This window comes from Aedes aegypti, chromosome 2, assembly GCF_002204515.2.
Source record: "Aedes aegypti strain LVP_AGWG chromosome 2, AaegL5.0 Primary Assembly, whole genome shotgun sequence".
NCBI classification, from domain to species: domain Eukaryota; kingdom Metazoa; phylum Arthropoda; class Insecta; order Diptera; family Culicidae; genus Aedes; species Aedes aegypti.
In genome coordinates this window covers 217,533,037-217,554,032 of record NC_035108.1, presented here as the reverse complement: position 1 = coordinate 217,554,032, position 20,996 = coordinate 217,533,037, and the positions used below count along the sequence as shown (strand labels likewise).

The window sequence follows — 20,996 nt, the reverse complement described above, 5'->3', positions numbered from 1 at the left end:
CATTCACAAATTTCATAACGCTGAAGAGGGTGGGTGGGTGTCCTTGAGATGTTACAGCTCATACAAAATTTGAAAAATATCCATACAAAATGCGTTACAATGCGGTGGGTGGGTATTAAAAATGATTATTTTTGGCGTTATGAAATATATTAATAAACCCATAGCGAAACGCTCGTAAAAGGCCACTAGTTATAGTACGACTATAGGGGACTGTCTACTAAGGGAACACACTATGGGCGGTTTCCATACAGACTGGCGGCCAAAAATATGTTTTCCATCTCATGTCGTATTTATGAGTTTTATAATACAAATTTGATGTTTTATTTTCAAAAACAAGTTTTCGAGACCAACTTTTAAATAGGGCCTATAGCGAAATATTAAACTTTTTTACTTATAATGCATATACGCCATTTATGCGATTAACGTTGTGCAAACCAGTATAAATATTAAAACTTACATAGAAATGATGATATGAATGATTTAGCGAAATTCAGTTATTTTCTGAAATAGTTTTTAGCTGTTTTCAATAGAAAATGGTTAAAAATATTGGAAAAATTCAAAAAGCCCTAAATTAAAAAAGTGCAAATTTGTGCAGCTAAATTCTTTACGATCCTTTAGTTTACATCTCAAAGTACCCTTGGAACTGAATTTAAGCCTGGGACAACTTGGGACAAAAAAGTACTCGATGTGTTAACTATAAGCTTATTCGATTTTTTAACCGCTTTATAAAAAAACATCATTAAACCCACTATTTTAAAGCTTTTTTTATTTTGTTCATTGTTTCTAGGAAGCTCTTATTGTAAGCTTTCAAATGGTGTAAAAACATTTTACGTAAGTATTATAGAAGAAAAGTTATATTCATTTGAGTAAACCATAGTTTTTGTTTATAAAAACAAGTTTTTCTCCATAGGCTCAACTTTGGCACCTCATATCTGAGTGTGCAATGCAAATCATGCCCTAATATTTTGGGGATTTCTTAGCAGACATGTTTACAATGAAATGGCGAACAAGAATTGAAATTTGGGGCACATCACTTTTTTGATTATTGGCCACCTGATAAGCCATAGTGGAACACCGACCCTGTCATCTTCTTCTTCTTTCTGGCGTTACGTCCCAACTGGGACAAAGCCTGCTTCTCAGATTAGTATTCTTATGAGCACTTCCACAGTTATTAACTGAGAGCTTTATTTCTGATTGACCATTTTTGCATGTGTATATCGTGTGGCAGGTACGAAGATACTCTATGCCCTGGGAATCGAGAAAATTTCCTTTACGAAAAGATCCTCGACCAGCGGGATTCGAACCCACGACCCTCAGCATGGTCATGCTGAATAGCTGCGCGTTTACCGCTACGGCTATCTGGGCCCCTACCGACCCTGTCATACTATATGTAAAAAATACATAATTCCACATTTTGAACATTGTTTTTTTTTTTTTGTTAAGTTTTGATGATGAAACGTGTAAAATTCAGATGTTCAATTATTTTCTATTAAAAAGGCTATTTTAATGTAATTTTCATTTTGGGGCTTGGCTTACTTTCATTCAAACTTAAGTGAACAGAAACGAGCGTGCTGATCTTCAGCTGCTTGCATGCAATGATAAACCACAAGTTCCACAAAAGCTCGCCAGTCTTCTGACACTCATCAGTGATAATTTATTTTAATGTCACGACCGTCACGACAGTTCAGTCAGTGTTGTTGGCTAAAATGTCATGCCACTTTGTTGGCTAATCATTATTGTGTTATCGTTCGTATACGAATTAACTTGTTAAATTCTACTCCTTCTGTTTATTCAATTGCAATCAATTACTGTTAAGTTTATTTCATAGACGCTAATTGCTACTATTTCGATGCAGTGATCGTGAACATCTTGTATTTACGGGTATCCTCACGCGAGTAGATTAGGTGCTAAGTCCGACTAAGATCTTTTGTCTTCCATATCTGTTTATAGATTAGGTGCAAAGTTTATCTCTCTACGTTTCGTTGCGCTAAAGAAAAGACAGCAGCTGATTTTGTTTTGTGAAACGAATATTATTGCTTGAATGCATAATTTGCTCTAGTGTTGTTATATAATTGATTTAGTGATAAGGAATCAATCATGGCCAGGAATATTCTACAACTGTCGAAATGTAAGTATCAATTTCAAGGTATAATTTTAAGCTTTATCTTTCTAAATTTTCCACTGAAATATATTTAAATTCAAATCTAATATGAATTCAAAGTAGTATTCTAAAAACGTGCTTCTGCTTTCGATTTATATACATTTTTGTATACGTCATATTACCGGCGATACCAAAGCACGTAACTGTTTGGACTTTGACCTGCATTTCTCGGTAGCCCTATTAATGTATTGAAACATCATATTCAGCATTGTGAGAAGGAGGTGAAGTCATAAGATACTAAAATCTATCATGGCCCTAGATCAAATCGAAATACAGAACAGAAAATCATCAAATAAGTACCATAAAGTGTCATAATTCTGCGCAGTCAGAGTCATTAGGTTAGAAATCAAAAATTATAGTTTTTGTTTTTTTACTGTGTTTTTCATAGACAGCAAGCAAAAGGAGCAAATGACAGGTTTCCAAAATTTCCAAAATTTCGGATAAAATACGTTACAATGGGTAATACACTGAATTAGAGCACTTTACGGTAGTACGGTTATCTAATGCAAGAGATGTTGGAATATATTTCAAATACCTACAAGGCATTTGCGAATCTAAAAAAAGATTTGTGAATAATATAATGTCCAATAAGAAACTGGTGCAATCCAATTTTTAGCAGAGTCATTGCCTCTTCTCTCTCTGCCGTTAAACGCATAATTGTCCCATGTTAATTTTTTGTCCATTTTGACTTTTTGCCATTCAGCTGTCTATATTTACGTATACAGTTGAGGAAAACCCATACAAATTGACTTTGTTTGACTTCATGAAAAGCAAACCAAGTCAGTTTGCCCCATGTTTAATTTCCACGTATAAATGTCCCGTAACTACGAAGTCTCTATAAAAAAAACAGTGGTATACGGGAGAAGATGGTTGAAAATGGCCATGTCTTGTGTGACGCAATTTATGGATGATCCCTTATGGTTGCTAAAGAAATAAAAAAAATCGCGGATACCGGTAATTAAATTGTTAAAAAAAAAAAAAAATATATATATATATATATATATATATATATATATATATATATATATATATATATATATATATATATATATATATATATATATATATATATATATATATATATATATATATATATATATATATATATATATATATATATATATATATATATATATATATATTCCAAGTCGCATTATTGCTCGCATTTGTATTGTAAAAATAGTGCAGAACATAAATATCTACGAAATGCACACGTAACACCTCCGGGCCAATTTATAAAAAAATCTTCGAGAGGAATCTCGAGAAATCTTGATATGAAGTTTTTCACTAAAAGAATAAAAAATAATCCATATTGAAATTACGCAATAGCAAAAGAAAACACAAAAGCGGTCAAAAAGTAGGCTAAGTTAATTATTTATTATATAATTGTTGCAGTTGTTATAATTATATATATTTACAGCTGACTTAACTTGCCAAACTCATCTCAATATGTGTTTGTATTTTATGTCAGTGAACGAAGCTTGGAGTGAAAGGTAAAAAATAAATTTCAACATAATGTTGATGTTATGTTAATTGAAAGTGGAACATTCCCTGCTGAATATTATTTTTATTTTTTAATATTATTTTTAATTTTTAACTTTATTTTTCGACTTGGTGTGAAAGTGACTTCTTAAATCTGCCGTATTTATTTTGCTTAATAATATTAGCTTCTTTGTAATATGATGTTAATCTCGATGTATACGTTTAGTTTTCCACTGAGTATTGTCCTCTGTATTGTCAGTCTCAATAGCCTCCACGATACGAGAAACATGTCAGAAGTTTTTCAAAATAATCAAAGTCTTTAAGTCATTAGGACTCCAACTCTCTATACCTGCAACCATGTAGGTACTATGTTCTTGTTTTGACCGTTTTTATCAAAACGCTTTTGAATTTGACCCCCGCTAATTTGCAAATCGTTCAAATTAAAAATTGTTCAAACGTCATTTAGCTCATGGAACGCAATGAAGTGAAATGGAACGTTGTGAAACTGGACGCAGAATTAAAATAAACCAGCCAATGAGATGACCAGAAACACGTTTTTTCGTTATACGTAGGGTAGCTCGAAATTCAAATTAAAAATGGATCCCACTGGTTTGCATGAAGTACCGTTCAAGTTAGCGGGGGTTCACGGTATTTCGTTTTGAAAGAATTCATAGTCATCTGTTTGATTTCTAGATCGCGTTCGACTCGGTGACTAAAATCTAGCTTATGCAGCTAATGTCTTAACATGAACTAGGAAAGCTGATTGTGCTGACAATTAAAATCTAGTATAACAATTGCATACAAAATGTTAACTTTGTTTGTTAAGGTGATTATAGAACGAAGCCACACTTCAAATTTTCAAGAGCACAAGACTTGTGGATCACATCGCTCCGCGTTGAAAATTTATCCCATTGATCACCACCAGCAAGCAAGCAATTTGATTGATTTTCAACGCGAACTGTTGTCAGATTCTCCAGTCTTGTGCACTTGAAAATTCAAAGTTTGGCTTCGTTTTATAATCACCTTAAATTACATGGATTAAAAAGAAGATGCGTTTCTGAATTCACTGTTCAATATTGCGTTCTGTTGAATATACTATTTGACTTTGCAGACGATGCACGGGGACGGAATTCAACTCAATTTTGAGTTGTATCAACGCAATTCCGTAGTTGAGCCCAATAACTCAATTTTGGCTAAATTTCCAAGGTTTCCCCACTAGGTAGTTTGGCTTTAATTCCATTAGAAAAATATACTCAATTTTGGGTTGATTTAACGCAAAATTGAGTTCTTTCGACCCAAACATAAGAAAAGTTGCATTTACTCAAAATTGGCTTATTGGGCCAAAGTACCCCCATTGGGTAGATGCAGCTCTCTCTATTTTTGACAACATTCGTGTGGGAGAAAGAGAAAACCGAGAGATTTTGGGTTGAAACTATAATCGATATACTTAATTTTGGGTAAAGTAAACTCAAAGATGAGGTAAAAATATTTCTCCGTGTGGAGTCGATCACTGTGTCCATAAACGCATACTTGTCCCATGTGAATAGGAAATCCAGCAAACATGGGACTGACATGCGTTTATGGGCAGTAGCAGGATTTCGCTATCTTGAAGATAACGAGGATACGCTTGTAATGCTATCTTCTCTGTCCTTTATCTATCTATGTATATTATTGCATGTAGAGAAATAAGGTTTAGCGGTGTAGAAGCTAAGGCAGTGGAGATGGAGATGGAGATGTAGTTCAAGTTTATAACCTATGACGATGATGTTTCCCTTATCGTATTCTGGCTGCGAATATGACCTTTTATGAATTGCGTAACCAGCTGAGGAACCCGCAACTTGTAAAAGAAAACTATATTTTCAAACTGGAGCTTATTTAAAGCTCATCTAACATCATCCATTCTTTTTTCGTTAATAAATTTGCCAGAATAAACAATTCCGTAATGTTTCTATCTTACGACACCGCGATTCTCTATCATACAAACAAGTGTTTCGAAAAGTAAATCTGTTTTCTATAATAATGTGAAGAGAGCAACGATGAAGAAAGACTGACGATTGCAAGTATGGCCAAATGAAAAATCAAAGTCGATTTGCTCTGTACAAGCCACTGATCTTTCTGGTAGCTCTCTAAGGACAGGAGCAGGAAGATTGTCAAACGAATAAATACGGCATACTTCAGTGAGCTGGTCATTTAGTGCGAATGTCGAAAAAAAAAAACAAGTTGCAGCAATCAGGAGGAGGTCGACTGCCCCGTGGAAGGCATCTGTGTATGTTCATTCTGATTTTGACGTGAGCGATTATTGCAATACGAACGCTTTATGTATCGTTTTAGCATCACTCCACATCATGACCCTGAGAAATTCGATTTTCAAAGTGCTTGATTGTATTGTATTCTATACTCTCAGCTGAAACAGTGAATACATTTTCATCAGTTTTCACATGCTCATTTTTCGCTTATTCTCAAACTAAACGCTAATCATGTGCATTACTTGCAGTTCCGCGAGTTCTTTTAAACTCCCACCGTAACTATTCCGAGGCATCAGCACAATTTCCGAAAATTACAACTCACTACACTCTGAACCCACGAGACAAGGATGAAAGATGGGCAGGTAATTTATTTATACTGTTCTTATCTAAGAATTGTCTAATTTTCTTCCTTTTCGCAGAAGTCGACATGGAACGTTTCGCCGACGAAGCCGATCTTCTGATTGTTGGAGGTGGTCCTGCTGGATTTTCAGCAGCGATCCGTGCCAAGCAGATTGCCGCTGAGAAGGGACAGGAAATTCGGGTGTGTCTGGTAGAAAAGGCCTCTGAAGTGGGCGGTCACATACTTTCTGGGGCTTGTCTAGATCCCGTTGCTTTGAACGAACTAATTCCCGACTGGAAGGAGAAGGAAGCTCCCCTGAACACTCCGGTCACCCATGATAAATTCTCGTACCTGACGAAGAGTGGTAAATTGCCAATCCCCATCTTTCCGGGCTGGCCTATGGATAACCGAGGAAATTACGTGGTTCGATTGGGTCACGTAGTAGCATGGCTCGGTCAGCAGGCGGAAGAACTTGGAGTTGAAATCTACCCTGGTACTGCAGCAGCGGAGGTTCTCTTCCATGAAGATGGCTCCGTGAAAGGAATTGCGACTGGCGATGTGGGCATTTCCAAGTCTGGTGCTCCAAAAGACACTTTCGCAAGAGGCATGGAATTGCATGCTAAAACCACCATCTTTGCCGAGGGATGCCGAGGTCATTTATCTAAACAACTAATGACCAAGTTTGGCCTAAATGCTGAAAACGATCCTCAAACCTACGGAATTGGTTTGAAGGAAGTATGGGAGATTAAACCGGAGAATCACAAACCAGGCTTAGTTGAGCACACCATTGGGTGGCCACTGGATAAAAATACCTATGGTGGTTCTTTCTTGTACCACTTGAGGGAACCAACGCCACTCGTTTCAGTTGGTTTTGTAATTGGGTTGGATTACGTAAACCCGTACATTAGTCCGTTCCAGGAGTTCCAGAGATTCAAAACCCATCCCAAGGTGCGTACAGTCTTCGAGGGAGGCAATCGCATTGCATATGGAGCACGTGCCTTGAATGAAGGTGGCTTCCAAAGCCTTCCGAAGCTCACGTTCCCTGGCGGATGCTTGGTTGGATGCGCTGCCGGTTTCATGAACGTGCCTCGTGTGAAGGGAAGCCACTATGCCATGAAGAGCGGCATGCTGGCGGCTGAGAGTGCCTGTGAAGCTATTTTATCTGGTGCCACTCAGGACAAAACAGGACTGGAACCGAAGGACTATCCTGACAGGTGAGTTAAAAGTTAATTTACAGTTCTATCATTCAATACTTGATCTGTGTTCTGGAGTCAATATGAAGGGCCTGTACTTTTTTGTAAGTTAATCGATATGTGAATTTTGTTTCAAACGTTGTTGCGTTTCCGCGAGTTTTTTTTTTCGAACTTAACCCCAAACCGAGAATACTTTTCGAAATTCTGAAATTGCTGTCAAAGCACAGACAACCTAACTTTGTTTTGTCAGAGATAAAACAATAATGAATATTCTTTTCTTTCAGAATCAAAGAATCGTATGTGTGGAAGGATCTGTACAAGGTTCGAAATGCCCGCCCAAGTTTCCATAATGCATTGGGGCTGTTTGGCGGTGTGGCTTACAGTGGATTTACTCTGCTGGTCGGAGGACGCGAGCCGTGGACCCTCAGACATGGCGCTCCAGATCATACGCGCTTGAAACCGGCCAAGGAATGCAAACCAATCGAATACCCTAAACCCGACGGAAAGATAACGTTCGATCTGCTTTCATCGGTAGCGTTGACCGGAACAAACCACGAAGGTGACCAGCCGGCACATTTGACCCTGAAGGATGACACCATTCCGGTAAAGAACAATCTCGCCATTTATGACGGACCGGAAGCTCGTTTCTGCCCAGCCGGTGTGTACGAATTTGTACCGAACGAAGAGGGTGGCAACATGAAACTGCAAATTAATGCACAAAATTGCATCCACTGCAAGACATGCGACATCAAGGACGTAACGCAGAACATCAACTGGGTCGTTCCCGAAGGTGGCGGCGGCCCTGCCTACAACGGAATGTAACTGTGCAATACCTACCTCTTTCCCTTCTTGAAGCATTTATCCGAAGCGCATGCCCGAACCGTACCCGAATTTTGTAACTTGTGTTATTAGGATAGCCAAATTTGAGATGTACTGATTTCTTTCCTTCGTAATTGGAATAAACATTGTCGTCCAGCGATGAGAACTACTTTTGCAAATACTGTAAAATTTATTTATATCCATTTTCATAAAAAAAAACTAAAAAATAACAAAATTTAATAAGAAAAACAGAGGATACTAAGGCATTGGGCAGGGGCTGTGAAATTTTTAAATATTCTGGGCAGGTCCATCCAAGCCCTTAAAGGCAAACTGGCGGGAATGTCTTCAGTAGGATTTTTTCTTCATTATCTTCATAAATAACACCATAACTGTAATAAAAAAAATGAATTAGTCTTTACAAAAAATTCAGATTTCCCTATGTTCGGGCGCATTAGATTACACTGTGGAACACGTTTTTATCTCAAGAACCAGAATACCGCTATTCTTAATAAAGGGTTACTAAATCCATCGCCGTTTTTAAAAATTTCACAGCACGTCTAGTTTTTGAGATATTGACCGCTGAAAAAGCAAAATTTGCAAAACCTCTGTCGGGATGGTATGGTTTTTGTTGCTCGAACCATTACTACCCTCATGCTCGTTTACGTCGAATCAAATTTTCGATCGAATCCTATTGGAGAAACAAAAAAGGAGATTGGAGTACCTTGTACCTTCAAATTCCGCCCTAATGACCCATTAAAATAACCAAAACGGCCGCTATGGAAAGCATAGATAGCGCCACCGTAGCCTTGTGTGTTTGACAGAACAGCAATGCTGTCACAATGTTAAATCCCATATACAGTGGCGCCATTGTTTTGATGCGGTGAGCACTGACAAAAACAACCTTCAATGATCAATTGCTTATCTTTGACAGTTTTACAGATACGCGAATTTCGACTAACACTTGCAGTCTTCTTCAGTGTCAGTTACTCGTATCCACTCAGTGGTTACGAGTAACTGACACTGGAAGAAGACTGCAAGTGGTAGTTGAAATACGCGTATCTGTCAAACTGTCAAAGATAAGCAATTAGGGCGGAATTAAAAGGTACAAGATACTCCAATCTACTTTTTTGTTTCTCTATTGAGATTCTGCTCAGAGAATTCGAATACATTAAAAAGAGCGAATCCTATTGTTTGAATCCATGACCCAGATCCACTTGATTTTGCTGGCGGGTTTAACAACCGAGGTACGATTTTCAAAAGTTCCAGGGTTTATTCTACGAGTGGCGTAAGGTGACAATTGTCGGTTTGGTATACTGCCAAAGGCACGTTCTCCACCAGTAGGGAGATTTGTGCCATCGCCATAGTTGAGCCTTTTTCATCATCTACCCGATGGGAGAGGAAAGGGAAGGGAAAGATGGGAGGAAATAGGAATGGACTCCCTTGACGAGGGAAGATCGCCTAAGCGAAATGAGAGCATGTAGCTCCATACCACAATGGGTTCGAACAGCGCCCTAAAAAGGGCACTGCAAAACGCATGAGCGTAAAAAGAGCCTATAGCTCATTACCACAGCGGGTTAGAACAAAAGAATGTCCTGAAGATTCAGGCTTCTGAATTCTGTTTCACATAATAAGTGTTTGTAGGGAATAGATGTAATAGTGTATGAAGGGAATAAAATTGTGCTTTTTGTATGAGGAAAGAATATACAAAAGTGTAGAGAATAGATGCATGAAGATGTTTTGAGTAACTATAGAATGCTGAAACAGTATAATGAGTCGACAGAGAACTCGTGAGAAATAGTTCAGAATGTATAAAGAGTAACTTATTTACACTATTGAGTATTTGTTAATCAGAGTGTAAATAAGTTACTCTTTATACATTCTGAACTATTTCTCACGTGTTCTCTGTCGACTCATTATACTGTTTCAGCATTCTATAGTTACTCAAAACATCTTCATGCATCTATTCTCTACACTTTTGTATATTCTTTTCTCATACAAAAAGCACAATTTTATTCCCTTCATACACTATTACATCTATTCCCTACATAGTTAGCCAAATTCACGACAGTGTTTACCATGTAATTGGAATCGCATTTGCACAAAAACTGGACAGTTACATATCAGGTGATAACGCTCTAATCAAGAGACTGCAATTCTGCTTTGACAGATTTGTTAAATACTTCGCCACCCTTGGAGATGGCTCAGTAATGTACAATTTTGTTTGACGACACGACTCCAAACTATTTCAATATTGCTTGTGCTGAGTTGCCGCCCAAGAATTTATCTGAAACTTCACTCAGTATTTTGAAATTGGAATAGCTGACTCAGGGCCAATGAAGTCATGCGATGCTCCATCGCGAGCTAGCTCATCAGCCAATTCATTTCCAGCGATGGAAGAATGACCAAGTACCCATACAAGGTTTACAGAGTTGACTGAATTCAGTTCCTCAATTTGAGTTCGACATGCGATAACAAGCTTCGACCTTGAGTTGGCCGAAGCAAGAGCTTTTATAGCAGCTTGTCTATCTGAACAGAAATATATGACTTTACCCATTACGCGCTGTTGAAGTACTGATTGCACTCCACACATAAGAGCAAATATTTCCGCCTGAAAAACGGTGCAGTTTCTACCAAGTGAGTAAAATTGACTCAGTTTTAGCTCACGAGAATATAAACCTGCACCAGCTCTACTTTCAAGAAGGAAGCCATCAGTGTAACATACTATATTGTTTGATATACTTCATTCCAAATAGCCAGACGTCCACTCTTCCCGTGAAGGCAATTGTGTGGTAAATGTCCTGTAAGGAAAGTGACAAGCAATTGTGAGGTCACTTGGAGCAAGGACAATTTTGTCCCAATTCACCAAAAGTGGAAACAACGAAGTGTGTGTAGATCTGAAAGTGCTTCTTGTTTAAGATTTGTGTAGTAGCACAACGTCGAAAAGAGCCTCGAGCGTTGCCATGGGAGTCGTAGAGAACGCACCAGACATCGCCATCAAGCACATCCTTTGGAGATGGCTCGATTTTGATTGGATTGCTCTCACTTCGCCCTTTTGCCACCACACAAGACATCCATATGCCAATATTGGTCGAACAACTGTTGTGTAAATCCATTTGATATACTTGGGGAGGCTCCAAGTTTTACCAAAGGTTCGCCGGCATTGATCGATGGCCATGCAAGCTTTTTTGACTCTGAAATCAATGTGAGATGTCCAAGAAAGTTTGGAATCTAGAACGACTCCGACATACTTTACCTGATCAGTAACATTAAACTCAGTGCAAAAAAGACGTAAAGGTCTTATTCCATCGCGGTTCCGTCTTTCCGTAAAACGAACAATAGATGTTTTGTTCGGGTTAACCGAAAGGCCATATTGGCGACACCAACTCTCGATTACCTGAAGAGCACTTAGCATCAGGTCGAATAGGGTGCTTATGCACATATCAACTATCAAAGCTAGATAGTCGTTCCAAATCCAAAAGTTGGAAAACCGCTATTATTGAGTTGCCTCACTAGCGTATCTGCTACGAGATTCCACAAAAGTGGTGACAAGACTCCTCCTTGGGGGCATCCTCAATTTTCGAATCGCTGCTTGAATCAATGTCGAGAAGAGATGTCGGTTTTTGAGCATTTGATGAATCCAATTGGTAATCACTGTAGGTAGTCCATGATTTCGTGCGCACGGTGCTCCAATTACCGTTATTATCAAATAAAATATCCCATCCAAACGGCAGTCGGCAGTTGATTACTGACGTTGTTCTGCACCTCTGGGCCGAATTTGAAAAAAATCCTTAGTCAGAATTTTGAGTTACGCCCTTTTGAATTTTATATGATACAAATCACACGAAATATGCCACTTTAACTTGTTTAAACAAAGAGATTATAATAAAATTTTGTAGTTTTAATTTTTCATATTGTTTTAAATATTAAAAAATACATTTTTCAAAAACATTTCTCCACCGACATTTGAAAAGGGCCAACGTTATGTTTAGTTATTACTAATAAGCCAATACACAAAAAATGATATCTACCAAATTAACGCCTGGGAGTGATTTTAGGTAATTGTCCAAAGCTATCAAATTTGTATGAAAAATTCTTGAACAGGATATGCAGATACGCCCTTTTGAAATGTATGGAAAGAATATGGAATATAGTGGATTCTGCTCCATCTATAATCAACGATTAGCTAGGTGCATACATAATCATTACACTTTTGCGGTTGTTTTTATTTCATTCAATTTAGCAAGTTGCATAGAAAGAATGATTCAAATATAATGTAACGCAGAATTTTCCAATTTGAGACCCCCTTTCCTCCCCACTTTACAGCTTTTTTTATGGAAAATGTATGAACCGTAACACTACCGAACCCCCTCGTTACGTAATATTTGAACGATTCCAAATTAACACGTACACATATTGTCTATACTGACATTGAAAAAGGACCAAAGTATAAATGAAATATACACATTTCAATATAGCTGAACAATGACTGTATCAAAGTTGACCGAAACACTCGAATATCACTTATATGTATCTATATTATACATCTGTATTCTATTCCATTCTATTTAAGTATTTTCTTTTCCAATCTGTTCTATTCTATTAAATTATACTCTACTTAAATTTATTCTACTCTGATCCCGCCTACTTGTTCTTAAACATATTTTTACAAATGGACACTGTATTAATTAAACAACTGCGCGCAAAATATTTGAACTGTAGTGATATGTAGATTGGCCACACTGTCCTGGTATAATTTTTCAGTGTATATCCTGAATGACACTATGTGTTCGTGTGAGTGTATGAGTGCGTGAGGTACTGTACTAAAGAAGCATATGTATGAGTGGGGAATTGATTGAGACGATTGAGACGAGTGAGAGTTCGAGAACACACGATAGAGGAAAACCGCATCAGTTTGTAAAAAGCCACGAACGAATAAACATCGGAAAACTTTTAATATCCGCGTTTCAAAAGAAGTCCGAAAAAGTAAAGTTTTTGGCCGGTTACATCTTCAGAAGTGGGATTGCCCTCGCGTTTACCGGAGGACCAGACTTGTGTGGAGGAAGCTGAATTTGGAATTGGCTGCAGTAATGGCGGATGCAAATCGGATGACCAAAGCCGAGCTCATTACTTGGCTGCAAAACCGCCATGTTGAATTTCCGCCTTCCGCTACAGTTCGGCACTTGCGGATCCTGTTTGAACAAGTGACGCTGAGAGATAAAATCAATGCTGAGAACGACCAACAAAATGGCGCCACGATGAGGAGGCTGATTCGGCTAACGAGGAAGAACGTGAACTGGATGCTGAAATCCGCGTGCTGCAGAAACGAAAATTTGTTGCTGATTTACGTCGAGAAATAGCAGCGATTGAAGCCGAGTTGAATGTGGCACAAGCGGCACCAATAAAACCACCAGATTTCCGTGACATCAAGTATTCCGTTCCGTGCTTCCGAGGTGGTGAATCGTATGATGCTGAAAAGTGGATTGATGATTTCGAGCAAGCGTGTGATTCCGTTCATGGTGATGACGAATTCCGGCTCATGTGTGTCGGCCGGTGGATGGAACCTGGATACGAAGGAGAATTGTTCCTCAGAGTCGACCGATCCAAGACATCAGGAGTTCAAAAACAGTTTCTTGGAGAACTTCAGCCACGTTCATTCAGTGTCGGAAGTCATTGACACGATGAAGAAAACGACGTTCGCTGTAGCGAAGACAACTGTAATGGGATACATCTTGAGAATGCAGGAGATTGCATCGCGGGCAAACATCGATGAGAAACAAACGGTGCAGTTAATTGTTGACGGTTTTCGCGATCGGTCTGCGAATATTGCTGTGCTCTACCCAGCGACAAGCATTGCACAACTGAAGCAGTTGGCGCATCGATACTCGCAGTTGAGAGAGATGTATTCCGCCTCTTCCGTACCAAACAGAGTCAAGACCAACATCAAACTCGCAGCAAAGCCTTCAACCTCGGAAGTACGCTGCTTCAACTGCTCCGGCGTGGGACACTTCTCTGCCAGCTGCCCAGAACCAAAAAGAGAAATTGGATCCTGTTTCCGGTGCGGCTCGAACCAACATAAGCTGAAGGATTGTCCAAAGCCGGCTCCTGCTCATCGTCAACAGATTGCTTTGGTAGACGACTTCCGACGTGGATGTCCGGTGAAGGATGACGAATTGCCGGAGGCAATCGATGAAAGCATTCCAGTGATTAACAGGGTAAGTGTTTCATTCCCGACAGATTCCAAATTGCAACTTAGTAAAACGTTGATCTCACTTTTTGACACGGGTAGTCCGATTAATTTAATACAAAGATCGGCAGTCATTTCATTCCCACAGAGAAAAAATGTTCTGGATATAAAGGCGTAGGAGGATTTCCATTATGCACATATGGAATAATTCCGGTATGTGTGACATTTCGCAATCGGACCAAAACCATCAAAATGTATACTGTACCAGACTATTTTATTTGCCATCCTTTATTGTTGGGACGTGATTTCCTCTTGAATTTTGGAATCACGTTGTGCGATAAGTTTTTTGTTAGTGACATTGTAAGACCAAAAGTTGAAATCCATGAAAAAAATAAATTAAAAATTTCCGGTGAAGCTTTGCATTGTTCGTACAATCTTTTCGAAGATGATTTCAATTCAGATAAGTTCCAACATTGTTCGAAGTGTCGTTATTTTTTCTCTGTGCATGATCCTGTAACATACGATCGTTCCGTTCCTGATGTTTTCTCTATTGATATGAGTGACAATATTGCCGAATCATTCAACATAAACACTGAATTGAGTTCCGATATCATGCAACAGATAAGGAGAATCATCGAGCGCGACTATTTGGATTGCTCGAATATTCCTACTGAGGAACACAACTACGAGATGAGATTAAAATTGACTACAGATGTTCCGATAAGTTTTGCTCCTCGGCGGTTATCATATTCCGACAGGAAAGATGTTGATGGCATTGTAGATACTCTGCTAGCTGAGGGTATTATTCGGCCCAGTAACTCCCCGTATTCGTTCCCTATTGTTCTGCGACCAAAAAAGTCAGGTGAAAAACGGTTGTGTGTTGACTATCGAGCCTTGAATAAAGTTACAGTACGTGATAGTTATCCAATCCCACTGATTGATGATTGTTTGGAGCGTCTCGAGGGTAAAAAAATATTTTACCGTATTGGATCTGAAGAACGGATTTCATCAGGTCAACATGGCAACTGATTCCATTCCGTACACTTCATTTGTTACTCCGGGCGGTCAGTACGAATATTTGAAAATGCCGTTTGGCTTAAGAAATGCCCCTGCGGTCTTTCAGCGCTTTATCAATCGTGTGTTGGAACGTTGGAACCATTCATCCAAGAGGGAACGTTGGTAGTATACCTGGATGACGTAACATTAGCTAGTCACACGATTGAAGAACACCTCGATTTGTTGCAGCGTGTTCTGAGACGGCTTGCTGAATTTCGTTTAGAGGTGAAGTTTAAGAAGTGTTTGTTCGGTTATATTGCTGTTTGCGTTTGACGTGCAAACCTTGGCTGAATGGGCTTCATATGCGGTAGCACAAAGCAATCAAAGGATACTTAGCAACCATGATCCATATCACCGCCAACCTAGCAAAGAAAATCAAGTATTGACTTCGCATTACTTGTGAAAACTCTTACCGCGTTTGGTGTTCCCGCATTTGATATTTGCGTTTCAAATGCACACAGCAATACTGAGATTGATTTGCTGGGATTCACTGTCAGTAAAAAAGGCATTCGTCCAAATGGGTCTCATTTGCAGGCTATCAACTCTTTGCCGCTCCCGAATGATGCGAAACAGTTATCAAAAGCTCTTGGATTGTTTTCATATTTTCGTAGGTTTGTCCCTTTCTTTTCGACCATTTCTAAGCCGTTGAGAGCATTGACAAGGCCTGATATGAAATTTGAGTTTGACGATAAATGTGTCGAAGCTTTTAATACGTTGCGAAATAGTTTGGTAGCCGCTCCTGTACTGGCGTTGTATAGTCCTGATCGAGAAACCGATTTGCATTGTGATGCCAGCGCTGATGGGTTTGGAGGAATACTGCTACAGAAACAAGATGATGGAAAATTCCATCCTGTGGCATATTTTTCACAGCGCACTAGTCCAGCCGAGTCACGTTACCATAGTTTCGAATTGGAAACATTGGCCATTATTTACTCGCTCCGTAAATTTCGAATTTATCTGGAAGGTATCCAGTTTCGAATTGTGACGGATTGTAGTTCTGTAGCAATGACTTTGAACCAGGCCAACATGAATCGAAGAATAGCTCGTTGGGTTTTGGAGTTGGAAAACTACCATTACACCATTCATCACCGAAGTGGAAAGTTGATGAGTCATGTCGATGCATTAAGCCGCCTCCCTTCCGTTTCCGTTGAAACAGATGAAGATTCCGCGCAAATTGTTTCCGCCATTGATCCAGAAGACATAGCGTTCCAGCTACAAATAACGCAAAATCGAGATAGTGATATTTCTACGCTTAGGGAGAAATTGGAAAACGGGCCAGTAAATGGTTACGTCTTAGAGGATGGTTTAGTATATCGATCTGCAGGTGATGATAAACTTCTTCTGTACGTTCCTAAAGAGATGGAAATTAATGTTATTCGATCTGCTCATGAGAAGATTGGTCACATGGGCGTTACCAAATGTGTTGAGCAGATAAAAATGCAGTATTGGTATCCTAGTCTTTATTTTCGAATTCCAGTGAAGTTCACGGATGGCGAACTTGTTACTATGTAAAATATGACACTATATGATTTGCCACAAGCTATCATTAAGTATTGAAAAAATATTTCTATGTTATCACGTTCCAACTTATTAAATGAAGCTTGAAGAAATTTTTCTCATTTAATATTGAAGAATTAATAGAATTTGAAATATTTTCGCATAAATTAATCTTTTTGTTTATTTACAAACCATGAGGTTCGACAGTTGTTATTATCTAAAAATAATTACACTTTTCTGTTCTGTAAAAATAAATCAGTATTTCTTTTCACAACCAACCATTCACCATAACTTCATCTTTGTAAACGTTCCATGCACACACATTAATAATATCCATGTGTATTCACCCCAACCTCATAATCTTAGCATGGGACATTTGAAATTTTCACATATATTTAGTGGATCTTTGGCCTCTCCTCAATAATTTACGTAGTATGTGTATAATCCTTTAGAGGAAGGGGTCATAAATGTTGAAAGTCATGTTTAAAGCATTCTTTTGAATATGCAATGTGATTGTGATGTTCACAACGTATAAATTCTACTCAAAGTGCATGTGTCGGTTTTACCCCAACAGGGTGTCGATCTTACCCGCACTCTCAATTGTCTTACCCAAAAATGATGAAATATCATTTTGATTTAAATCACAATATAACCTTAAAATATCATCCAGCGATAGCAAGGAATGATAGATTTATAACCAATATGTGATTCTATAACAGTTTTAGGTTCGTTTAACAAGCTAAAATACACCAATTTGATCAATAAGCTTAGGGTGTCGGTTTTACCCCGAATTCCCCTATGCTTCTTTTTGGGGTCAATCAGCGAGGTCGAGAGGTTGATAGGCTCACTGAGTTTCTAGAAGATAAACAAGATGATAATGTTTGTAGAGATGTGGATAAATTGCGAGAGTTAGCAGCGACACATATTCAAGAGTCACAGGAAAAGAATTTGAATATGTTCCAGAAGAAACATAAACCAGCTCTTAATTATTCTGTGGGCGAATTTGTTGCGATTCGGAATGTTGATACTACTATCGGAACAAATAAAAAATTTTTACCTAGATATAAGGGACCTTACCGAATTCACAAAGTGCTTCCGAACGATCGATATGTTATCAGGGACATAGAGAATGCACAGATTTCCCAAATACCATATGATGGCATTGTCGAGGCATGCCGATTAAAACGTTGGGCCGATTGGCGAGACTCCTACGATTATTTGGAAGACTAAGTTGCAAGAATACTGACGGATGTTACACTTGCCCTATTTACTGTTGTGTCTATATGTGACCCATCCATTTATTCCTTTCCCTCATATTGTACACTGATAAAAATCCACACGCTCGATCTGTGTGTTTAAAATTATGGATCGATTCATGAACGTCCATATCGATTTGCTATGATTTTCTTGCAAACTTCGTGTGTGTTACACATTAAATTCCTTTGTTTTGCTTCATGGATTGATTCATCAACCGACAACAAGTATTCCATATTTTTTCCACATAAGTTCCCGAAGCTTTCTCTTCAGATTCGTATGTGTCAACCTATGGACGCATAGATCATCACTCCAACACGGATTCAGTGTGTTTTGCTTATGGTTATCTTGTGTCATAATCATCATGTTCAAGTTGGTCGATTCATTGATATGCGCAATGAGATTGTTATGATGAAATCCATGAGCTATGCTATCGATTTCCATGTTCAAAGTTTCTAAATTGTTTGTGATCAGCCCATGGGATGCATAGTGAATTGAATTGAGGTTGGACCTCGTGTCGAACGACAGTCATCATCATGCTTCCAAAGAGAAGAAGCAAATTTTGAAGCTGAAAGTGTTAGATGAAAATTTGTGAATTCGATTTTTCTTTTATTAGTGAAGTTGACCGATGTACGAGAATTCTACCTTTCTATAAGAAAACATTGATTATAATGTAAAGTTTAGTAGAAAAATCGGATTCCACTAACAGATTTTCCTGGCTTTCAGTTTCGAAAAAATGGAATATGCTTATCCCTGGCTTCCCAAATTATGGATTTGCGGCGCCCCGCTTGTTGCTGGCTCACGGATTTGAAAAAAAATCAAGAGAGCTTGCGACAAGCAGAGGAGCCTCGGATCCATATTTTGGGGAGCAAAAGTTATTCTACCAAATTTCTTCTTTCAGTCCCATGAAATTTATGTTCTACCACACATGGCTATCTAAAGCTATTACATTTCGAATTATATAAGCAAATCAGTTGGTTTTCATGATTTAATATTTGGAAATTCATGTTTGTTTCACATGACAACCTAATGTTGATACACATGATATTATACTGTGAAATCAATGATGAAATCCATATGGCTACCACACTCAAATCATGTGGTTTTCCTCATTGCGCAAATCTATAAGTAAAACACACGACCTTGACGTGTAGATTTTTCTCAGTGTATAGCCTACTAACCCCGAGTCGGCCACGGGTGTTTGGCCATCCTTTACTAACACATAAATACGGTCATTGCTGATCGAGTCGATCAGTTGTCAGAATGGCCGAGTTGTAGTGATATGTAGATTGGCCACACTGTCCTGGTATAATTTTTCAGTGTATATCCTGAATGACACTATGTGTTCGTGTGAGTGTATGAGTGCGTGAGGTACTGTAATAAAGAAGCATATGTATGAGTGGGGAATTGATTGAGACGAGTGAGAGTTCGAGAACACACGATAGAGGAAAACCGCATCAGTTTGTAAAAAGCCACGAACGAATAAACATCGGAAAACTTTAAATATCCGCGTTTCAAAAGAAGTGACGTGAGACGACTAATGTTAATCAAATAGGAGCGAGTCGACAATTCAAGACTAACAATTCAAAAGGCCTCATCTCCAAAAAGTAAACAATGAGAAAAATGCAATCTTGTTTTGTCAAACAATAAATCAAATTTAAATTATGAATTTAAGCATTTTATGTTATTTTATCGTCCAGAAAGTCGATGGATAAACTGATTTATAGCTATGAATATTCATTACTATCATTTTAGCAAAAATTCCTGCTAAAAAAACGAGTCAAAGGAAATGAGGCTTTTATTTCACCAAAAGCTATGCAGCCCTTTTCATTTGTGCCCATAGACGCCGGCCGACGCTGATGAGGCCTGTGAGTTGACGCCTTTGTTTACTCTAAAATGTGTTGAGGCCTTCTAGTTGTGGCTTGTTTTTTCATCATCCTCAGATGTGGCCTTTTGAAAATCATTCAATATTCATGATAAAATACGATAATTGAAGTGTAGAAGAGTGTTACGTGGTAAAGCAAGGTACATGGGATCTCTGCAGCAAGAGGAGATTCGTGCGGTCGATTAAGTATGTGATTATTCAATCATCGTCATCGATAAACATAATGGATGTGCTAAACGAGAGTGTCGTCGAGCAATTATATGGAAATATTTGTTCAATTGAAGTAATATTTCAATTGAACATTATGTTTCATGTAATTGTAACGAAATCGTGTTGTTATCAATAAGTCGTGAAGTACAGACATGCTGACACAGGTATTATTAGGTAGTATGATACAAAATACATCACTCCACAGGAACCCGACGAAAAATTTGATTATGTTCGCTGTTGAGACTATCGCTGTGTAAAATAATACATGGAGCGGAGCGGCTGAAGTATAACTTGTATCTGCTTAGTAAATTTGAAACATTTCTAGAGGAATTCGCGATTAGGGCCTATCTGACAAATCAATAACAATGAGAAAATAATCAATGAAATTCTCATGTGCAATTTTAAATCCCAATTGGTGAAAATATACTCAAACTTAAACCTTTTCACTTTAATACATATTTCATAAACCTAATTTTAAAATCCTCATCAATACCACACACATCTCCTACAATATCCCCTAGTTATTTCGTACTCAAAAAATCTTTAAAGGTTTCGCCTAAAACGTACTCGAGAATGCCAGTATCGCCCAATGTTATGAGCCTGTAATCGATATTATTTTCAGTGTCGCCTATTACTTTTGCGCCGTGTTTACATTCTGGTTTCAATTAA

General features: G+C 38.3%; 2 protein-coding genes across 5 annotated transcripts in view; one reads left to right on the top strand and one right to left on the bottom strand.

Annotated features, from left to right (window-relative positions):
* Positions 1-1,682: 1,682 nt before the first annotated feature.
* Positions 1,683-8,420, top strand: LOC5569281 (electron transfer flavoprotein-ubiquinone oxidoreductase, mitochondrial). 4 transcript variants are annotated; one of them, XM_021843994.1, is made up of 5 exons: positions 1,683-1,746; positions 1,951-2,128; positions 6,138-6,251; positions 6,309-7,443; positions 7,707-8,420. In XM_021843994.1, the coding sequence occupies exons 2-5, from the start codon at positions 2,098-2,100 to the stop codon at positions 8,242-8,244; spliced, it is 1,818 nt and encodes a 605-aa protein (XP_021699686.1). In that variant the 5' UTR covers positions 1,683-1,746; positions 1,951-2,097; the 3' UTR covers positions 8,245-8,420. The 4 variants fall into 4 exon arrangements, with proteins under 4 accessions (XP_021699686.1, XP_021699685.1, XP_021699684.1 ...); XM_021843993.1 differs by having other exon boundaries at positions 1,683-1,810; XM_021843992.1 differs by having other exon boundaries at positions 1,685-1,881.
* LOC5569280 (vesicle transport protein USE1) overlaps positions 8,394-20,996 on the bottom strand; it is a 31,444-nt gene continuing 18,841 nt past the window's right edge. Inside the window, exon 4 of the mRNA XM_001652763.2 lies at positions 8,394-8,630. Coding sequence (XP_001652813.2) covers positions 8,587-8,630 — 44 coding nt within the window. The 3' untranslated portion in view covers positions 8,394-8,586. The remainder of the gene's footprint in view (positions 8,631-20,996) is intronic.